This window comes from Pteropus vampyrus, unplaced genomic scaffold (assembly GCF_000151845.1).
Source record: "Pteropus vampyrus isolate Shadow unplaced genomic scaffold, Pvam_2.0 Scaffold276, whole genome shotgun sequence".
Lineage (NCBI taxonomy): Eukaryota > Metazoa > Chordata > Mammalia > Chiroptera > Pteropodidae > Pteropus > Pteropus vampyrus.
The window spans coordinates 453,342-468,042 of record NW_011889057.1 but is presented as its reverse complement, the minus strand read 5'-3'; the positions used below and the strand labels follow the sequence as shown (position 1 = coordinate 468,042).

General features: G+C 33.8%; 1 protein-coding gene, 1 non-coding gene and 2 pseudogenes across 3 annotated transcripts in view; all 4 read right to left on the bottom strand.

Moving 5' to 3' along the window:
- Window positions 1-1,271: 1,271 nt before the first annotated feature.
- The window catches only part of PRIM1 (DNA primase subunit 1), a 17,768-nt gene continuing 4,338 nt past the window's right edge, over window positions 1,272-14,701 (bottom strand). The window contains exons 3-13 of one of the 2 annotated variants that reach the window (XM_011375638.2): window positions 13,613-13,719; window positions 13,468-13,541; window positions 12,308-12,444; window positions 11,844-11,902; window positions 10,782-10,891; window positions 10,211-10,299; window positions 9,899-10,040; window positions 8,292-8,361; window positions 7,761-7,852; window positions 4,121-4,219; window positions 1,272-2,444 (exon numbers count right to left, since the gene is read on the bottom strand). In XM_011375638.2, the coding sequence (XP_011373940.1) occupies window positions 2,425-2,444; window positions 4,121-4,219; window positions 7,761-7,852; window positions 8,292-8,361; window positions 9,899-10,040; window positions 10,211-10,299; window positions 10,782-10,891; window positions 11,844-11,902; window positions 12,308-12,444; window positions 13,468-13,541; window positions 13,613-13,719 (999 nt within the window). In that variant the 3' untranslated portion in view covers window positions 1,272-2,424. The remainder of the gene's footprint in view (window positions 2,445-4,120; window positions 4,220-7,760; window positions 7,853-8,291; window positions 8,362-9,898; window positions 10,041-10,210; window positions 10,300-10,781; window positions 10,892-11,843; window positions 11,903-12,307; window positions 12,445-13,467; window positions 13,542-13,612; window positions 13,720-14,701) is intronic. The other variant, XM_023520697.1, reaches the window with a different exon arrangement.
- Window positions 3,955-4,073, bottom strand: LOC111729717 (annotated as a pseudogene).
- On the bottom strand, window positions 5,046-5,161 carry LOC111729722 (annotated as a pseudogene).
- On the bottom strand, window positions 12,561-12,679 carry LOC111729716. The gene has a single exon (XR_002776363.1). It is a non-coding gene; the product is annotated as a 5S ribosomal RNA (ribosomal RNA).

The following is a 14,701-nucleotide window of genomic DNA, read 5'->3' as shown; positions in this document are numbered from 1 at the left end:
TCACCTTTCCAGAAGGAAACATAGGCACATACGCAATTCTTTTTGCCTGCTACTTTGGGCACTTAGATATCCTAAAACTCATCCATTCTAATTAGGGGTCCAACACACCACGTTAAGAACCCATGCAGTAAGTAATATTCTTGAAAAGCAGACTGTAAAATCAGTGTTTTGTTAATGAAAAATAATGAGTCTTGATTTCCTTATCCTCTCAGCCCTACAAAAGGGCTCAACAAATGTTAGTCTAAATGAGCTAACACTATTTGAGCTATGGCTTTAAGACAGCCAATTGTGGCTTTTAAGGGCAGCAGTGAACATTTAAAATGCTCTGAAAACTACTTTAAAATATGAGATCTTTACCATAATGAAGTGAGGATCAGGATTAGCGAATTAGGATTAAATGAGATAATGGAGTTTACCAGGAACAAGACATTCTGAAATTTTCTTCAGAGAGGCAATATTGTGGAGTGATTAAGAACATGGACTCTGAAGCCAGACTTTGTCTGAATCTGGTTATCTAAGTTATCTTAGGCAATTTAATCAACCAATTTGTACCTCAGTCTCCTTACCTATAAAATGACGATAATGGTGGCTACTTAAATAGGGTTGGGAAGATTAAATTAGGTAAAATATGTACATCTTTAAAATGTGTTACTATTGAAATTATAGAATTTCTACCCAATAAGTGATCTGGAAGATTTGTCAATGAAGTCTGCTTACCTTCAGAAGGCCAGCAATTGCCAATCATCTACTTAGACAAATAAAAATTATGTATATTTTGGTCATTCCCCTTTCTTTACAGAATTTCCTGGTAATGACTAGCTAAGGAAGGATGTATTTTCTTTGGAGTCTTTATAAATTGGTTGTTTGGAGATGGAAACCAGTTCTGTACCCTTTGTTTCTATATATATGGAAGTTCTCATATATGGAAGCGTTGGCAAATCAGAATAAAGAAGTTAATAGACTTGAGAATGTTTCTATCTTCAGGAACCAAACATTTACTTTGACACGAGCACAAAATGCTCTGTAATTAATTTTATGAGCTAGTATACTAGCTTTTATCCAAGGGCTTTAATATTAAAGCACTGAAATAGTTTAATGCTAGACATACTGGAAGCTTAAAACATCTCATTGAAAGCATACCAGTCTTTCCATTCTCATTCTGAGTTCTTAAGATGGATTGAGTCTTTAGTAATTTTATATTAAGGAATTCAACTGACCCACTGTTTTCAGGACCTGAATAATGAACAATATATAGTAAACAGAAGCTCAAATAATGAGGAATTTTGTATGATAGTCTTTAATATTTTTTCTTAAAAAATTTGAAAAGAAAGAAATGAAGGTGTTTCAGTTTGTTGACTGCATTAGAGTATTTTATATAAACCAAAAAAGAAAAAGAAAAAAAGACTGTGTGGCTACAGAGAAAACAGTGTTAAAAGAATTTCAAAGGAAGGAAATTTTTCAAAAATCATGGAAAGTACCAGCCTGATAGCTTGCTTCTCAGTCTCAGAAGATAGAATGCAAAGCAGAATGACTTTTGTTTTATATTGGTTGTAAAACCATGCAAAAGAAATCTGACACTTTAGAATCTATCAAATAAAATCAAATATGGAAGAAATGAAAACTTTAAAAGTATCTGGATGTATAGAAAGTCTAAGTGTTTTGACAAGTATAACAGGTTTTATGTTGGTGAAGTTGGCTATTTTTTTCTAAGCTGCTTTGGAAGCAGTGGTGTAGACTTCCAATTGTTCTCTAAGGGAAGAAGTTAGGAACTATAATTGCAACAGTTGTAAACAATACTAGTAACTTACAGCTTTTGAAGTTTTGATAGGTTTAGCTGCTTAGTTTAAAATGGGTTTCAAAAGATGGGCAGTGGGGTGTGGCCTGACCTATGAAAATAATCCGTAAGCAAAATTAGGAAGTGACTGAATACACTCCAGGTATAATTAAATGTCTAAGACTTAAGGACAAAGTCCTCATTCACCTAGAATATTCACTCCAGAAATATGGAAGCTATATCCAGTGAGCTGAGATTAACGTCTTGGGCATGTTACAGCTCAGTTGCCTCTATATATGCCAACTGGTAGAAATGACTATTTATATCAGAACTCTTAGAATTATCTTTGTATAATATTAAATTTTACAAATTTATCTGCAATCCACTTATTCCTCTCATTATTGCTCCTTTTGGGGACCTGGACACTCTCCTTTGGTGGTCTCAGGAATCTTTTCAACATAATTATTACTTAAGAAAAGGAAATTTTGCTTTGAGCATAAAATGCATACACAGTTCTGCCATATTTATTAAATGGCTCTTGAAGTATTTGATTCTTGATTGAAGGCGGAAGTTATCCATATTGGTTGGAAGGCAGAAGTTATCCATATTGGTTGGAAGGCAGAAGTTATCCATATCCATATTGGTTATCTTCAGAAGTCTTTTTGTAAATCTAAAATAGATTTGTATCAAAGGATAGTAAAAGAAAACAAAACAAAGCCCATTTATTTTCACATTCTGATTTGGTTACTGCTTCCATTAAATTCACACCATGCATATAAAGATTTGCTTTCAAATGTGCTGAAGCCCACATTATAGGCTGAACTAGTACAGAACAAGAATACAAAGGACTTAATATGGGCAGTTGGAATGGCAGATTCAACAAGGCTTTCCAAGTTCAGAGTCATCACTGTTCATTCAACAGGCACATATTTGAGTGTCCACTACGAGTACAGCATTATCTTAGGCACTACCCTTTAGCCATTACACATTTTATTCAAACATGAAGTGGAAAGGGAGTTTGAGTTTCCATAGCATTGCCACAGTTTTCTAAGTTATCCATCAATCTCTTGAATAATATTACTGCTGTTGCTTTTCCTTTTGGCCTACACATATGCTCAGGTCTACCCTATTCAAAGAACTCTTACTTTGACACTGCTATCCTCTTAGCAACTCCCTCTAGTTCCTAAATCCAACAGGATTTTATCAGTTCCTTAGTGCATCTGACACTTGATAATCTGGAAACTTTCCTTTCCCTTGGCTTCTGTGGCACTTTTACCTCCATCTTTCATCTCTCCACTTCCGAAACATTACCAAGTCTCAAGGATGGCTTTTGCACCTTCGGAGATCTCCAGTGCTACTGTCCTAATCGTAATAGCCCAACTAGGGGTTCTTTCTATTCCCTACCTCTCTCCAGATATACTGTTGCTAGATTTATCTTTCTAGACAAAACTACAAATCATGGCATTCCCTTCCTTCAGTCTGCTGCTTCAGATTTCTATCCTATCACTTTCTGACACGTCTTTTTCCAGATGAGCTATACTACTTGATGGCCTCCTAAGTGATCCAGTGCTTTTCTGCTTGTATGCCTTTATTCCTGCTTTTCCTTCAAGAATGAACAACCTGTTTCCTTTTTCTGCTCCTGTACCCTTATCTCATCAAATCTCTGCTTGTGGAAATCCTACTTATACTTCAAGGTATGGTATACTAGCACTGGGGATTAGAATCCATATAGCAGCTCACTGAAAAGAGTTCAGATACCACCCTTTTTATAGGAAATCTTCTCAGGCTATTTCAATCAGATGAGATCTCTTAGCATTTTGTATTTTTTTGTTTTGTAACAGTTAGTACTTCCTAAGGGCAAGGAGGCATGGTATGGAATTCATCTTTGTATAATTCATCTTTGTTTCCTTCATAGTACCTCACACTTGGAAGTTGTTCAATGAATATATGTTAAACTAAATTGAGGGACCTCAATTTTCAAAACCACTAAGGATAGTAAGATAAATAAATAACTTTTTGAGAGAGAGCAAAGACTAGAGCTCTAAAATTGTTTATTTGCCATATGCTTTAAACTACCCAGTCTAAGATCTATTTTTTATTTTTTAGGCGAGGCAACCCTTGGTTGACCTCACAGATTGCAAGGGCTTTGTCAGCTTACAATTTTATTTTTTTATTTTTTACACCTATAGCACCTGGTATTCCTAGGTGGTCTTCCATCCAAGTACTAACCAGGCCCGACCCTGCTTAGCTTCTGAGATCAGACGGGATCGGGCTTGTTCAGGGTAGCATGGCCATAGACCCATTCTAAGATCTAAAGAGCTAAAAGGGAAAGGTATAGAGTCTTACCACTCTTCCTGAGAAGTTCTCCTTTTCGGGATTTATCCAGATTTTCAAGAAACTGTTCAAAAACTTTTACATAAGGAGCTAGACTGGTCTTCTTATAATCTAAATTATAAAGACCATGCATTATACTTAGCATTTTGGCAGCAAGAATAACATGAAAGTATAACTTTAAGTTTCTTGTAAGAATGCTCTAGAACAATGTTTTCAATAGAAATATGAGAAACATGTAATTTTAAACACTAGTAGCCACATTAAAAAGGTAAAAATTTTAATATTTTATTTAACCCAGTATATCTAAAATATTATTTCAAAATGTAATAAAAATTGAAATATTTTCTCTTTCATACCAAATCTTGAAATCTAGTATTTAGATGCTATAGTATTATCAGAAATACTTGATCTATATTTAGATTTAAATTATAAACTATACAGTTGAAAAAGTAGGCTCATATACCCAAATTTTCCAAATAAACTTAAAAGTTTTCCAATAAGTGAATCAATCATCGGGTTTTAACTTGGAATTAATTAAAATTAAATTTAAAAAAAAAGTTCCTTAGTTAATACTAGTCACATTTCAAGTGCTAAGAGCCACATGAGGATATTGTATTAGACAGCACTGCTCTTAAACATCTAAACCACATGTATATGTCAACTCTAGTAGTCAGATATTCTAGTATTAGACCAGTATAATCTACTACTATGTGTTAAGTCCCATGCAACATTCTTTCTTTAGAAAGTGTGGCTTCAATAATAAATAGTTTACCAACAGAGCAAAACATTAAAAATGTGAAGTCAGGGCCATGCCTTCTGGAGATGATAAGAAATTTATAGAAAGCGCATTAAGAACAAGTATCCTTTGATATATAAGTAGTCTTAGAAATGTACCTAACAAAATATTGAATACGGAATCTTTATTTATTATTATTTATGCCTACAGTACCTGGTCTTCCTAGGTGGTCTCCCATCCAAGTACTAACCAGGCCCGACCCTGCTTAGCTTCCGAGATCAGACATCGGGCTTGTTCAGGGTGGCATGGCCGTTGACCATGGACTGTGGCTCCACTGGGGTGCCAACCCAGGACCTTCTGCATATAAAGCAGATGGAACCAAGTCCTTGAATACAGAATCTTAATCATCCATTTAATTACACAATCTATAATTAATACAAAACGGGGAAAAAATCTGAGAACAAGATTAAATTTGGATTTTTAGTAATATGCTATGTCTGCATGTAATTAAGAGTCCTCATAATATAGTTCACTGAAAAGAGTAAAAAAAGAAATTAAAAACACTTTAGTAAATGTTATCTAATTTACTTAGGGCTGGAAAAGGAATCTTGATGAATATCTGAACTGTGGCAATTATGAAATTACATTATAATTTTGTCCTAAATTTTTATATATGAATTTTCTTATAATAAACACATCAAAGTAACAGTTTAGTTTGGGATCAACTACATTGTACTTTGAACCTTTAATTCAAGATTGTAAGTTCCTTGAATGTAGGTCCATATATATTTTTTTCAGTACTGTAGAATATATAATAGGCACTCAGTAATTATTTAAACATATTTAATACCTGCATATCATATATTAAGTACTATGCTAAATTCTAAAAAGTATAAGCCATACTACTTGCTCCCAAGAAATTTTTAAATAAATTGGAAAAATAAGCCCTATATGTAGTAACAGAAAACAACATATAATTAAAGGCCAAGTAGGCATATGGGTAACTATGAGTCAAAAGAATTAACCAATCAGTGTTAACAGAGGTGGCTACAGAGAGTAGAGACTATTGTAGGATTGGGGAAGTAGAAGAGAAGGAGCAAATGGTACTAATATGAAATAGGACAAAGGTTTAAAATCACAGAAACTAAAGAGATAATAAGGAACTTACGTATCAACTATTCCAACCTCTTGCCACCTCTAAAGTATCCCTACTGAAAGATGGCTATTAGCCTACTTGAAATGGTAGGCAGTTGTCTATTTTAAACAGTTACAATTATTAGACAATTTCTTCTTATAAGGACTGAAAACTTGCTTCCTTAAAACCCCTGAACAAAAGAAAAATGTCCACAAAGAGATAATATTAAATTTAAAAAATCATGTTGAAGTAACACAGATACTTTTGTTAAAAAGAATAAAATAGTACTAACAGGTTTATAATGGAAAAAGTATCAGTCCCCTGCCCTAATTCTGATCTCTTCATCCTCTTTAATGGCAACCATTTTTTTCTTTTCTAACAAATGAACACTTCTGTAGACACTATTCTTCCTAGTCTGTGCCTTTTTCTTTGGTGGGGGGAAGGGGAAATAGGATGGTATCTGAAATCTCTTTAAGATCTTTTCTTAATTCTCACTGTTCTGAAATTTCAAGTGATGTGCTTTGGTACAGCTCTATTTTCTTATTATGTTGAGCCTTTTCAATAAAGGACTCATTTCAGTGATGTTTGCCTATGTAATTTTGATGATTATTTCTTCCGTTTTATTTATTTTTTTCCTGAAACTCAGTCAGATGACAAACCTCTTGAAGCAGTCCTCTAGTTTCATCTTTTTCCTCCTTCAAACAATGACAACTATCAACTCTTCTAACTGTTCCATTGAACTTTTTTATTTTAATGATTGTTTTTGATTTCTAAAACCTCTTTCCTCTTTTTTAAGTGCTTCTTTTTCATAGGATTCTGATCTTACTTCACAGATATACTATCTTCTCTTATTCTCTGAGGATATTGGTTTTCTTAAAAAAAGTTCCCTTTGCCCCTTCTATTGTCTGTTTCCCCTGAGTTCCTTTTCCCAATTTATTCTGATTTTTCATGTTGGAAACATTTTTCAAATATTTTAAACAGAATACTTGTAATCACATGGAATGTACTATGTTTAGGTATTATGTTAGAGCTGGAATAGATGAAGTGATATTTGAGCTTGAGTTTTGAAAGAACGGTATCAACATTTGACCAGAGAAGGTCAGAGATCACAGATCTGCACTGTCCATTACAGTAGTCACAAGCGATATGTGGCTATTTAAAATTAAATGAAATTAAAAACTTAGTATCTCACATTTCAGTGCTCAAAAGCCACATGTGGCTAGTGACTACCATAATGGGCTGTGCATAAATATTTCCGTCATCACAGAAAGTGCTACTGAACTCAGTTACTACACAGTATCTCTTGCGTGTTGATATAAGATTTCACTTCCATTAGCAGGAAGATTTATATATTCCCTAGCTCCTTCAAATTCTTGACTATACAATTCAATCACAGTTTACATACATTTACCATAACACTCATCCAGATACATTAAAAACAACGAACAAAAATACTGCATACACCATAGTTGTTAAATAAACAGCTAGTAAATCTAAGACTGAGGGTCAAACAACTATCAATACCAATTGACAACTTAATCTTACAATGTAGGTCCTGGCATTTAGATATTACTTAGTAAATAAATCAAATTGGATTCAACAGTGCTATTTAGGCAATTGCTGAAGAAAGTTGAGAAACACTGCTATATTTGTTATTGAACTGGTTCCAGGATAAACACTGATCCATTCTGGGCTGACCCCAAGAATTAATTACTGGAGTGATGGAAGGATGTCTAGATTAAAAGCTTATGTTAAAGTGAGACTTCAACATATTAACCTACCTCTGGTTCTATGTTTGATAATAGACTCAGCTTTGTTCTCCCCTTTCTCCTCTTCAATTGTGGAAATGGCATCTAATTCATGGCAGATGGAGCTACAAATAATAGAATAAGAAAATTTTAAAGCTGGTTCTTGGTCAATATCACCCACTGTTATCACAGCACATGAATCCCACGAGATTTTCTGTGAAAAATTATGTGGCCAACTAAATTTGGGAGAATCTAAAACCAATAACTCTTGGAGTTTTCCATGCATATTAGCATTTTAAAAACTGGGAAATCTTACAGTAAAGAACTTTTAATCTGTTTAAGTCAGCATTTCCCAAATTTACTTGAACTTAAAAATCCTTTTCTTGCATAATAGCAGCTGAAAAACTTGTGCTCTGTGGAACTCACTAGGAAATGTTGCTCTACTAGTCATCATATAGCCTCAACGGGGGTGGGCTGCCTCTCTGGAAGGGATCTAATCCAATCTATTTCAAATTCAGAACAATCACAAACAAAAAAAGGAGTGATCAATGACCTGGAACATACCTTATGGTTGGAACAGTAAATGGATCAAACTGATCCACTTTCTGTAAATCGATAGGCACAGAAATTCGACCTATAAGAACCAAAAGTTATAAACGAATGATTATGGAATACAAACCATTACAGGCTGCTGCCTATGAATTATTTTTGGCTAAAATTTTAAGGTTTAAAAAAAGGGTTAGACTTATCTGTTAAGAACAATATTTAGAAATATAAACTAAAAGGACTTTCACATTAGTTGTACCTTTTATTTCTTAAAAAAACATGAAAAAATAGGTATGAAAGACTGTTGAATTATTACTTAGTTGCTCTTATCTCTACTTTTATTTCTATCTTCTTCCTAATATCCTACTATTTTTAAGTACAGAACGACCTCAAATTTAGTGAGTCTTGAAAATGGAATAAAATAGATGGAAATAGTTCATTGCGTTACCTTGGTTTATTTGCTGAGATCAAAACAGACACCTATTTGTTGGGCATCTTTAGAAAGCATTTTGGAAATAAAATAGACAACCTTATACTACCCTTTTATAATATCCATATCCAGGACACTACATAAAATTCATCACATTTTGAAAATGAGATAATGAATCTAAAGAATGCCACATAAGAAACAAAATAATTAAGGGAATTGGAAGTTGCTGTTTGAAGACAGTAAAGACTATAGCTACTTAATGAGGAAAGGAAATAATCAAAATGCATATACTTATAAATGAACATAATTATTTACCCAAACCTTGAATATTAGAATGAGATACCCACTGAAGCTTTAGAATTAAGCTTAAATAACAAGAAATATTAAACTTATTAACAAAAGAAGATAAAAATGTAGTTTACAGGTTTGAAAAAGGGCTACATAAATGTAGGGACTATAGATTATTAAGAGAATCTAGGCAATCTGAGAGAATTGAATGTGTGATACTTTTCTAAGTCTTTAACATTTTAGATTGTCACAATAACCCACTTAAGTAGGTACTGTTATCTCCATTTTACAGATGAGAAAACCAAGGTACAGAGAGTAATTTGCCTAACATCCCACAGCATGTGGCAGAGTTGGTTGTTGACACTGAAAAGGACAATTATATACTTCTCTATTGTGTCCTCAGGTTGGATGGAACAAAGTTTATCCAATATGCCACTTTTATATTTACTTTAAAGTCAGTTTCAAGTCCATGAAATCAAATCTAAGAGAAATGTGAAAAAGGAAAGCTAAAACTATTGAAAAGGTATTGAGAAAGGTAGCATAGTGGAAAAAGCACAGAACTTTTAAGTTTTAATTTGTTTGAAGACCTGGACAAGTCACTTTTAATCTCCTGGGCCACTGTTTTCCTCATCTGTAAAATGAGAGCTATTGTCCTGTAATTTCTAAGTTCCTTTCCAATTCTAATTCTAACACCAAACCCCAGAAGCCCAACAAAAAATTATTTACGTAGCGGAAATTCACCCCATAGCTACTAATCAGAAATTTAAAAATAAGTTAATTTAGGTATTAGCTGACAGAACAGTTCTTCAACCTTTAATATCTCAGACATCCTATGTAGTCATACCCAGTGACATAACATGCTAAAACAAAAAATAACTTTCATTTTTTTTCTTTCTTTATATGGTACCTGTTTTAGGATGAACACTAAAAGGGCTCTTCAACAAGTGATTGATTCCTTTGCTAACATTAATATCCAGCCGTGGAAAACAGTACTGGAGCATGATCTCCCACTCAAGCCAGGGTCCATATTTATCACTTTTGATGTTATTCTAAAAGCAGATGCAAGTCTAGAGTGAGGATCAGTAGGAACTCTTGAGGATTTCTTTCAAAGTGGTTAAAAAGTGGTCTTCGAACATCTTTAACTTAAAAAGCAAAACAATCAGAATTTAATTAAGAATTACATTATTATATTTTTAATACAGATTTCAATGGAATATACCAGACATCTGGCTACTTTCTTCAAATGCTCCCAACGCTGAAGTGAACTGTGATGATTTTGGAAGACTTGTTGAAGTTCATCATGAATTAGTGATAGGTCATTAAGGAATTTACTCATTTAGGGCACATCAATTAACAACTTATTTTCCACATGTATTACCACAAGGATATATAAAGTTTACATAGAAATTATTGTTTTCTATAAAGCAAATATTAACTTAAACACATATCATTAAAAAAATGCTACTGTAAAATTATAGTAGTGATATGACAGAAAGAATATCAAAATAACAGTTTAATGTAAAATCTTACCCTGGTCTGTATATATTTTGACTAAATAATTCAGAATTCTTTAGCCATTAACTCTAGGAGGATCAACTTCCAATGAGAAACTTTATGAAATGTCCTATCTTATTGTATTCCAGACTAGATATGCAAAAATGCAGAAAGATGTTTTATATAAAAAAGATTAAACTTATAGAATAAATATATGAGAATATGCAGGTAGAACACATTTATAATATAGATCAATACAAGTAGCTCACATAAGGAATGGTCTTGGGAAAGGATATTTTCAGGAGCAAGGGCTAAAATCTTATTGCAGCTTTCTTTATTTCCAAGAATATCTTGATCAACTAACGCGTATTCTTCAAAGTATTTATTTATTATGTTTATAGATTTTCTGTAGGAATAACAATAACAAAATCTCAATACTATTAGCAAAGCATACCCCACATAGCTTTTGTTGCCATTTGGGAGGCCACTGCTTATTTTCACTGAATTTCTAGAATTTAGGTAAAAAGGGAATACCAACCCTCTGCAGGGTTATGAGGGTTAAATGAGACACTCTAAGGGGAAAGAACCTAGCACAGTACCTGCCTTAAATAGATATTCAAGAAATGTTTACTTCTTAAACTCTACAACTTAGAAGGTTAATAACATCATAAATATGTAACAAGGGTAAAAAAACAACCAATTTAGGACAACGAAGTAATACATCAGTCATAGAATGTAGGTGCAGCCTAGTTTCTACTTCATTTTGCTTGCTTTAATATCTCAATAATTACATAGTGCTTAGCAATTTGCAAATAGACTTCACATCTACTGTTTCATTTAATATTCACAACTCTGACATTGATGAAGCAGATGTTCTTCTTCCTATTATACACATAAGAAAATGGAGGTTCTAATATTTTATCAAGGTCATATAGTTAGTGGCAGAATAGAGATCTTACTCCTAATGGAATGCTCTTTCCACTGTCCTAGAGAAACAGTGAATTCAATGGGAAAAGTAAGGGTTTTGGTGTCAGGCAGACCAGGACATGAATCCTGAATTTAACAATTACTTGTGTGATGCCAAGCAAATTATATAATCTCTCCAAATCTCACTTTGCTCATCTGTAAGTGGCGATACCATCATGTACCTCATGAGGTTGTTGAGACCAGTAAGAACACATCATAAATATGTTCTCATATCAAGTACCTATCATGAATATTGCAGCATAAAATAGATAACTCTAGCGATTATTATAAAATGCTCCCCCAGCAGAGAAAATTGATAACAAGGTAATTATATAAGCACATGCAGGTAAATTAGACACAACTTAGACTGCATGGAGTCTTTTCAAACAGACCTGACAAAAGGGTGAATTTTTTCACTTAGGTGAACTTTCTTTTTAACATCTGGACCACCCTGAAAAATAAACCATCAAAAAAGACCTTCATGTATGTTATATAACACAAATGAAGTAATTAAAAAATTTCTATAATGTGTTCTAAAGATACTGATTAAATTCTGTTAAGGTATAGAAGCTTGTATTATGCTATATTATATAGTCTCAATACCTGTAACTTTCTGGATTAACTTTGACATAATTGAACTAGAAAAGTAATCTTCCTTTTGCCACAAAGGAAGATACTTACAACAAAATATGAAATATCTTTTAAAAATGTAGCTACTACGATTTTAATTGATCAACTAGAAAGATCATCTACTCTGGAATGCGGATGCTATAAAAGATAGTTTATTACTAAACATACCAGGTTTTGTAACATCTAGCAAAAAAAGAAATGTAAATTATTGTTAAGAAGATCTTACCTTTACAAGACTCAAATACTCAACTATCCCAGAACGTACAGCAGAGGACAGTTTTCTAACTGATTCATCACAGACCCAACAATGAACACCTCTTCTTCCAGAATATACCCAGAGGCGATGCTTAAATCCAAAGTCCTCTGAGGAGGGGAAAAATAATAGGTTTTATTAATTTTTATTTTTTTTAGGCGAGGCAACCCTTGGTTGACCCCACAGATTGCAATGACCTTGTCCATTTACAATTTCTTATTTTTTATGCCTATAGCACCTGGTCTTCCTAGGTGGTCTCCCATCCAAGTACTAACCAGGCCCAACCCTGCTTAGCTTCTGAGATCAGATGGGATCGGGCTTGTTCAGGGTAGCATGGCCGTAGGCAAAAATAATAGGTTATAAAAGAGGTCTATAAAGCCCTGGCTCTTGCTTACTTCCTTAGCTTCATTTTTTACCTGGGATACATGTGGATACATGTACTCACCTTAACAGTACCAAGTTATTTGTAGTATTTGTATTTCTCTGGCCCACACTCTTGCCTTCAGGACTTAACCTATCCTGATCTCTCTGGCAAGAATTGCTTCCTGCTCCAGCACTTCCATTTCTCTCCCTGACCAACTGCCATTTATCCTTAAAGACCTAGTCTTGGCATATTAAAAGAGTTAATAAATTTAAAGTGCCTAGAACAGTATTTTGCACATAAGCCACCTATATAAGAGTTTATTATTATCATCCTATCACCACCTCTTCTAGGAAGCCTTTTCTGATCCAATCTCTTCCCATTCTTGTAAGCACTCCTGCAGTTCTATATTTCCCACAGCACCCTGTGCATATTACTTAACACAAATGTAATCCTCAGTTTTCTTATTTGTCTCTTCAGACTGTATAATCTAGTTGAGGTAAGAACTGTTATCTTTCATATCCTCACCTAGGACAGTACCTAGAATAAAGAATTACTCAATAGATGATTGAATTAGGAAAAAAACTTACTGGTTTGATCACGGCTTTATTAGCATGCCAACTATAACTTTAATCTTTCACTTTCCTATCATGTTTTAAGGAAACATGTTAGAAATTTGTGGGATTTGATTGTAAAATGGTATAGATAGACTAATATTCAGAGGCAAACAGATTCTTGCATTTGACCCCACTCAGACACTGCCGATACTTGCCCTTCAATGCTCGGTCGATGATACGTATGGCCATCGTCATCAGGGTCCAGCACTTAGAACATATGTCTGCAGAACTGGAGCAGAGTCATCATTACTCACTGTCAGTTAGATCACCCACCTTACAAGCTAGGCATGTAGTACTTACCTACAACATCTCCTCACATCATCATAGTCTGTCATGTCAATGTCAAACACCAGTTCTTTTTCCTGAGCCTGAAAAGCTCCCAGCTTCACTGTATTATGTTGATTGGGCTAAAAGTATAAAATATCAGTTTCTGTAAGCATGCTGCCAAATATGCTTATTTTCTATCCACAAAGAAAAAGTGGCCAAAGTGAAGAAATCATACAATGCCACGTCAGTGTCAGTAAAGTTCATTTATTCAGATACTGTATATCCAGAATTGATGACAGTGTAACTCTCATCTACTTAAAACAGGGTTTGGTAAATACTTATTACCATAAATATATTTTTTCCAGTTCTACTGAGATATAATTGACACATAAGATTGTATCATTAAATATTTGTCCATCAACAGAAATCATAATAAAGCTTTTTTAGGTTTCTGAAAAGGAAAAGTACATATAATTAATCAATGCCTGCCCTATTTTGCAACATGTTCTTAAGGATCTTTATTTGTTGCTGGACATATAAGTAACAAAAATGTATTAAAGTTTTTTCAATAATTCAAAAAGATATCCCTAATTAGTTTAAACTGAGCCTTTAGCTCAAGCGGTAAGTAGCCTCCTTTGAGGCTATGGATTACCAGGTAAAGAAGGTGAACAGAATACAGATACTTATTTTACTCTATCCTAATCTGCACAAAAACGATTTTTATAAGGAAACCTATAAAAGCTGAATCTTAAGGCCGCAGTAAGGAAAGATAAGAAGTAACCCAATTTACATCTCTAAAGCCCCAAAAGGTGACAATGGGAATCTCTGGAATGAGTGAGTGAATGTGTGTGTGGTGGTGAAATTGAGATTAAAAATAGGAGGAATGGTTAAAAATCTATTTGTGAAGCTGTTTCCCAGATTCCTACACTTCCTCTGCAGAGGTAGGTGACTGTGCTTCCATTTCCCTGGCAGACACCTGAATTATTATCTGGAGATCATAAAACAAAGGGTCTTTAGACTGGGGGGGACAATAGGCAGACAGAGTTGAAGAAGATTGTATTGTACTGATATTTAGGAGATTAATTAGACAATTACATGTGGAATATTGAGACTCAGTTTTCT